The sequence below is a fragment of the Eulemur rufifrons genome, chromosome 7 (genome assembly GCF_041146395.1).
Source record: "Eulemur rufifrons isolate Redbay chromosome 7, OSU_ERuf_1, whole genome shotgun sequence".
In the NCBI taxonomy this organism is placed as follows: Eukaryota; Metazoa; Chordata; class Mammalia; order Primates; family Lemuridae; genus Eulemur; species Eulemur rufifrons.
Genome location: NC_090989.1, coordinates 260149899 through 260157615, shown reverse-complemented (window position 1 = coordinate 260157615; position 7717 = coordinate 260149899). Strand labels below are relative to the sequence as shown.

Sequence of the window (7717 nt, the reverse complement as noted above, 5' to 3'; positions counted from 1 at the left end):
AGTTAAATCTAGAAACTAAAAAATATGTCAAGTATTTTAAGAATTCAATTCATAAGAAAAAAGTAGGCAGAAATAATATTTATATATGTGACCAATTTAATAATATGCATTTATCTCCAATGAGACATTGAGCTTTGAATTTAATCAGGCTTTTATTTTCATTTACAAAGTAATATGATAAACCTTTTTAGTAATCCTTTTAGATTATATTCGTACTTGCAAAGATCCATGGTGGCTAATTAAGTAGACTAATTTGCCTTTCAGAACAATCTGCACCTCTATGTTTCTGATCCTGTGTCTGCTTTGTGTTCAGTCTTGACCCAGTTACATTTCTGAAGACCCAAATTCTGTTTTTCATGGATTTGCCTCCTGCAGGAAGGTGCACATTGAGAAACACTACTCATTTGTCTTAGGTCATCCAGATCCCCCAATTCATCACTGACTTCCTCTGTATTCTGTATATCTGAATCCTGGCATTTGTTTTTTCTGTGCCTGACTGCTCTGGTTCTTCTAGCTCTAGGAAATGTGGTTTTTTGCTTTATCTCCTGTTTACTCAGGGATCTGTGTTTCTCCAGCTGTGGGCACGTGGGACTGTTACAGTGGCTTCCCACTTGGGAAGCACCTTCACCTTTAGAAGGACACTTGGGTCTCTTCCCAGCAGTTGAAGAAAGCTTCATGTATTGGACTGTGGGCAAAGATGCCCTCCTGTAGTTTGGTTCACTGTTATGCACATTCTTCTCCTTTAAGGGCTCACAGCTGATATTCTGGATGAAGTGTTCACTTCTGTGATTTCCTCTCAGAGAGAGAGTACTTGATTCTCTGCTTACAGATCTCTTTCTAGGTCCAACACACCAAGATTTGGATCTGTGAGTATGGAGCCTTGATTGTCTTTGAATTCTGCTGAAGTGTGAACCGGCTTCTATAGATCGGGAGGATTGTCTGCACTTCATCCTCCTTTTTCTGAAAGAACTCAGCTTCCTACCATCTCTCGTAGGAGAAAGTGTATTTTCTGAAATGCAACTGCAAGAAGGGGCCCTGTTTCTGGATTTGCAACTTATCAAGGATCTTTCTCTGGGCAGTCTTTGAAAGAACTTTGGTGAAGAATCTGAGTATTTGTTTTTTTCTTCTTCTTTTTTCTGGAAATTTACCTTCTGGCCAAGGCTTGAAACCCTTCTTTCTCTTTGACTGTACTTCTGTGGTTGCACAGAAATTGCTGGGGTACTAAAGGTGCGTGGCATTGTTTCACACTTTCCCAGATCATGGCCATGACCAGGAAGTAACTTTATTCCTTCTGTCTTTTTCTCTTGAACTTTCTTTTTGCCACTCAATAAATCTGGGCTCCTTTCCCTTGGGGTAGCCCAATTCAGAAGCATATTATTAGTAGAAATTGTACCTGTGTGGCTGCCTGATTCTTCATGCATTTTGCTTGCTCTTTTATGAGGGACTGGTGGGATTTCAGATTTTTTCAAGGAAGAGTTACCATTTGGAAACTGTTTCAAGCCTGACAGAGGCCTCTCCTCTTCATTCCATTGACCCTGGATGTTTTTAGACTGCTTTGTATTTTGTTGAGATATCAGTAGAGCATGATCCTTAGGTAAAGGCAAAACAGGAGCTGATGCAGTGGACTTCTCTTTTACCCATGGTGAAACCGCAGGGCACTTATAGATGGCTCGCTGGTCATAGGTCTCCATGTTGTAAGGTGAATGAACAAAACTGATAAACTCATGTAGGAAATGGTGGGTGTGTTGTAGGAGATAAGGTTCTAGGAGGTGAATGAAGGACTCACTGTCCAGATCATATTCTTTCATGTGATGGAGGATGGTGGTTAGAATATTCTTCACTGTGTAGCCATAATCTCCATAAACAGCTGTTAGTTCCCGTTTCAGCCAGGGAACCAGTCGGTGTAGACAACCAGGATTTCTTTTGAAATAATTAGCTGAAAAGTGCTTTTGAAGTTTGGAGCCCTGGACATGTGTCACCCAAATTCCAGAATAATACAGAGCTCTTCTGAACTTCATAACCAACTGATCTCTAAAGTAGCCCAGGGACATAGAGTTTGGCTGAAACTTCCCAATATCCCCAAACTCCCTCAGTAACTCTTGGATAGTCGGCTCTCTCAATAATTTGATTTTCCTTGTGATATCCTCGGGGCTCAGATTGAGATGATTGTTTGGAGAAGACTCCACATGCCTCTCCTCCTCTGAGAGAAGAAATGCTGAAACACCTTTGTTATCATTCTCTGGCCTGATGGAACAGCACTGAAAAGGAAAGCACTGCGTGCTGGAAGAAGGCATAGATTTCTTCCTCGATCTTGAATATAAAGAGCCATTACCACTCTTGTTGAAATAGGAATTCCAGTCAGACTCATTCTCAGCACCCTCCGAGCAATTAGGACACTCACAGTCAGATGAGAGATCTGATGGCATTGCTCTGAATGGATTATATTTCACAGTCAAATGTGAGAAAAATCGGCTCAAATCAATTCCTCAACTGGCATGAAAAATATCTATTGAAAGTATTACATGCATGTTTCTATAATATGTTTTATATCTATGGAATAAATGCTAGAATAAAGTTAAGAAACAAACTATTCCTCAATAATAATGTGCTGATAAAACCCAGTGTAGATAAGGTAATAGGGATTCAGGCACACTGATTTTTTCTTTGTCTCTCAAAGTAGTTGTTGCAAACTCTGAAAAGCAAATTTGAAATGTCAAAATTTAAGTACCATATTCTTTGATCTAGCAATTCTAGCTCTATTGATTTAATCTAGATGTACAAATATACTAACACATATATGTTGACCTTTTTGTATTAAATAATAACAAAAAACTTAAAACAACCTAAATTTCCATCAGTAAGGGACTTATTGTATAAATGATGATTTATTCATGGTATTTAATATTACACAGCCATGTAAAACATGAGGCAAATCTATATATACTAATATAATAAGATGGTTGAATATATTGTTAAATGAAAAAATAAGTTTATATAGAAGTATGAAAAACTACTATGAACTCTTAGAGAGTAAACATTAACTTTTGGCAATATTGTGAACTAGATACCTGAAAAATTTTCCTACTAGGAATAACAAAATAATGCTAGCTATAATAGTTATATGCTAAGTTGAGAACAAATAGGTAAAATTATCAAAAGTTAAAATAGTAGAGATATATAAGAATTCAGAGAAGAAAGTGAGTTCTGATACTACTAGTTATATGGTGTTCTTGAACTTTAATTCTGATGGAACTGATAGCTGTAGCTGATAAGAGACAAAAAAATGAACTCTGTCCTAGGTTAAACAACTAATAAATAGGAAACCCCTTCCTAAATATGTGTATCCAAGTATTTACATCCTTACCAAAACAGTGAATTAGAAAAAAAAAAATCACTCCATAGAAGTGTCAGCAAGAAATCTTAGCAGAGATTTTGTAACTAAAAACAAGTAAGAATGTTTGCAGACCAAATTTAAACAATCTGTTTTCCTAAAAATCTCAAGAGAGTCATTTATTTTGAGTTTGATAGTGACCCCCAGGCACTGGCAGAGACAAACCCAAATTTTCTTTGGAGGAACACAGATTAAATCCAGGTCTCATGAAAACTTTCCCATAAATTAGTTCACAATGAAAAATCACTAACAAACAAGAAAGAGATCATCATCATAAGCATTAAGTCCACAGAAATAATAGCAAATTTTGGCTCCTAAGAGAATCGGAAAACGATTGTACTTAATGTGTTCAAAGAAATAAAGATGTTTTAAAAGTATTACCAAAAAAAAGTCTATAAAATATGACCAGAGGGACTTGAAATATAACCAAATAGAATCTGAAGAAATAAAATGTATCAGTGTTGAAATTTCAAAATGAATGAATAAAATAAACAACAGAATAAACACAGATGAAGAGAGTTATTAGTACATTATAATACAGAACTGAAAAAAATACATAGAATACTTCACAAAGAAATGGAAATTTGGAAGATAAATTAAAGATAAGAATAAAGTGAGAAGGTTTAAGGTTCTTAGAAAATAATAGAATTAAGGAAAGGCACTATTTTAAGAGATATGTCTAACAACTTTTCAGAATGTGTAAAATATGTACATTTTTCAGAATCACAATAAATTCCAAGTATAATAAATGAAAAGAAATCCACACTCCAAAAGCATAAATGTTAAACTGCAATACACCAAAGATAAAGTAACTTTCCAATTGTAATTATGTAAACTAGAAAAAACTAAACTATATCTTCAATGTATTGATAAAAAGCAAACTTGTGATTCTGTAAATATAGATCCAATGAAAGTGATTTTCAAGTATTAGGTCAAAATTTGATAGAATTTGGGAGAAAGACATTTGAGAAAAACTAAAATCTGAAAAAGTTAAGCACCAATCAATCCTCTTGAAAGAACATGTAAAACATGTAGTTCAGGAAGAAAATGATTTAAAAAATGACTACAGAAAGAATTTGTAAGGTAAAAGACAAAATGGTAAGCAAAACATGATAAGCAGATGGATCGATCTCAGCAAACAGTTTCTAACAACAGTATTATGTGTATATTGTGGCATTAAAATGAAAATAAAGCTCTAATATTGAAAAATAATAGTGTAAAAGTTGGAAGGCAAGTAACTGAACTCAAAACATTCTAAGGTTTTGTTTTGTTATGAAGAAAGGTAAAGATATTTATTAATAGTAAATTTAGATACAGTTAAATATTCATGTTAAAATGTCTACACTAACTACTAAAATAATGGAAATGGAGTGCATAGAAACTGTAAAAAGGAGAAAAATGGAATTAAAGAGGAAAACCAATGAAATTCAATATAAAAATAAGCAAAATAATGAATACAAACTTCATTATATAAAATTTAAAATAATAAATATTATAAAATTTAGATAAACATTCTTATGGGGCAAAACTATTTGTAATTGGTTTCACTGATCAACACCTAAGAGCACATATAGGAATAACATTAATCAGGTGTCGGGCAGATGGGAGGGGAAAGGAGGGGATGGGTATACACACACATAATGAGTGCGGTGCACACTGTCTGGGGGATGGACACACTTGAAGCTCTGACTGTGGGGGATGGGGACAAGGGCAATATACATAACCTAAACATTTATACCCCCATAATGTGCTGAAATAAGAAAAAAAGAAGAAGAGGCACATAGAGGTCTTCAAAGGTATTGGATGCTAGGCATTTACTAATATTTAAACCTTACATGTGTTATATATCTTTTGCATTTATTAATATTTAATTAAGGTTTTAATTCAAATAAGATAGATATACATAACAAAAGTTTAGATAGACATAGAAAAATTCTGGACAGATATAACACAATAAATGTTAATATATATGTCGGTAGTAGAACTTGGTGTAAGGACATAAAAAAAGGTATCAAGATTTTCCAACTTATACTCACAGTGTAATTTTTTAAGCCATAAACATATATTTTTTCTAATTCAAAAAACTCTAAAAATAAAATCATGTAACCCAAAATGAACTAAATTGTACTCAATGTGCCAAATTTGAAAAAATCTGTATCTTGAAATCTTAGTCTACAAATTTAGAGCACTTTGGAGTGCACATTTGATAGAATATTGCTCAAATTTTTAATGATGAATATTTTTCATTTTGCCTGACTTCTCATTATATTTGACATTTTTCAATGATGGAATCCACCTCCAGTTTCTTAAACGCATGGAATCCTAGAGTTGGAAAGAATTTCAAAGATCATGTTGTCAGGTAGTTTTCAAGACTTTTGAAGGCAAAGAACTCTTCTAATAAAGGCATATTGTGCCATATGTTAAACATAACTCTGTCTCAACCTCCCACCTCCTCAGCTGCCCACCCTACCTCTCCATGGCTCTCAAATGTAGCTCCACTGAATTACTAAGGTCACCATGGAGTTCAAGTTTACAAAACCCTTGTCTACTCTATGTTTAACTAGTGCAGGAATCCTTTATGTAACCCCACAGCAGATTGTCACCTGATTTCTGCTCCAACCCTTCCTCATAGAGTTATGTATTCTATGACATGGTTCATTCCATTTCACTGTGGACTGACTCCAGTTTGTGCTAGGAATAAAGAAGATTTTTATTGCCTTTAGCTAAAATATTTCTTTATGTAACTTCAAAATATTAGCCCTAACTGTACCCTGTGTCTAATTTCCCATTCTTCTCCCTAGCTACACTAATTCCTTCCACCCAGCTATGGGAGCCTCTCATATGTGAAGGCAATTATTTTATACACCCATACAATATACTCCTCTGATCCTAGCAAGTAGTCTCTCTGTCCTGGCCTCCTCAATTTAGAGTTCCCTAAGGGCCTCTTCCATCCGTGCCCCTTCACAGAGGGGAAGAGTCCATGGCACCAAGAATTCAGGCAATCTATAATTCCTCTTCCTTATAGAGAATGCTCCTGCCTTCTAGAACTCCTAAATTTTCTGCCTAAAAAGTCCTTCTGGGGCCTGTACCAGTCTCAATTCAGGTTCATCTTCAAGGAGAGACCACATGGGTAGAGCATACAAACCTAGACTCAAAGGGTGGACATGAGGTGAGTAGATGGAATTTGTGCCTGGAGACTGGTGCAAGAAGCTACCTACAGTGCCAGATGGAAGAGAGAAGGGACAGGATGAAAGTAAGAAGGTTCTCCATTTGTACCTTTACCCCACTCCACACCCAAATATTTAGAACAACTCTACCTCAAAAACTTTTAGTTTTCTAATCTTTTCATTTCTACCTCCTTCAAGCTCATTTTTATGAGAATTTATCCAGCTCTTGCTAATACTAGGTCACCAGATTAAAAATAGTTTATGTCTAGATCCCTTCAAGTTATACAATTTTATACAGTTAATTAAAAATTTTTAAATAAATATAGCTAAGCTGGTCGGTTCACTTTCATTTTTCCTGTTGAGGTTTCAAGCCATCCTTTCCAGAAGTAAGGCTTTCACCAAGTCTTCATTCATCTTGAAATAAAAAATGACATAAATTATATGATTTGACAAATTTACCTCCCAGAAGATTTGGAAGTGTCCACACTCCTTTAAGCCTTAGCTGCTGTGTTAATTTGGTTGTAGTGGATCACTTCTGTTTTGTTTACCTTAGAGACAGAATTTAGAACACAGGGCAAGTTCTGCTGTGGACTGGGAAAGAGAGACAGCTCGAAGTTTTCTATGAAGCTTGCATCTTACATTTCCCAACAGAGTCTCAAATGACATTAAGATGTAATTTCTGAATAAGAGGAGATTCAGATCCATGACTTAGGGGCTGCCAGAACCCTTTAGTCTTCTATTACATCAGTCATGGCCAGCGCTCTAAGAGGTAGCCTGACTCAGAAGAGAGCAGGAGTGCTTGGTGGAATATACATTTTACTAATGAACGAATTCCCTAAAGTAACAGTTGCTGGCCTAATATTAATATTTGGATTTAAACTAGTTAATCAAAAAATTGTTACTTTTCTTTGAATGATATGAATAAACCTGTTAGCATGTGTGCAAGGTGGGTTAATCTTGGTTGTTTATGTACCAACTTTTTGGACTCAAAATGATAAAAATTTGTGATTGGGGGTGCCTTTTACACATCCATGGCTAAATAGCAGCTAATATAACAAACAACATACTTGGAAGGTCACTCAAAAGAGAATGTTTTTATTTTCTGTTGCTTTTCTGACTGTTAAGCTCCCTTTAAGTTTAGTCATATTTCACCCAGGTT

The 7717-nt window shown here is 35.2% G+C and overlaps 1 protein-coding gene across 1 annotated transcript; it reads right to left on the bottom strand.

Moving 5' to 3' along the window:
• Positions 1-235: 235 nt before the first annotated feature.
• LOC138385982 (E3 ubiquitin-protein ligase Topors-like) lies at positions 236-2426 on the bottom strand. The gene is given in 2 exon segments (XM_069472144.1): positions 236-394; positions 396-2426. Coding segments are annotated over 2 exon segments (2190 nt in total).
• Between the last annotated feature and the right edge of the window lie 5291 nt (positions 2427-7717).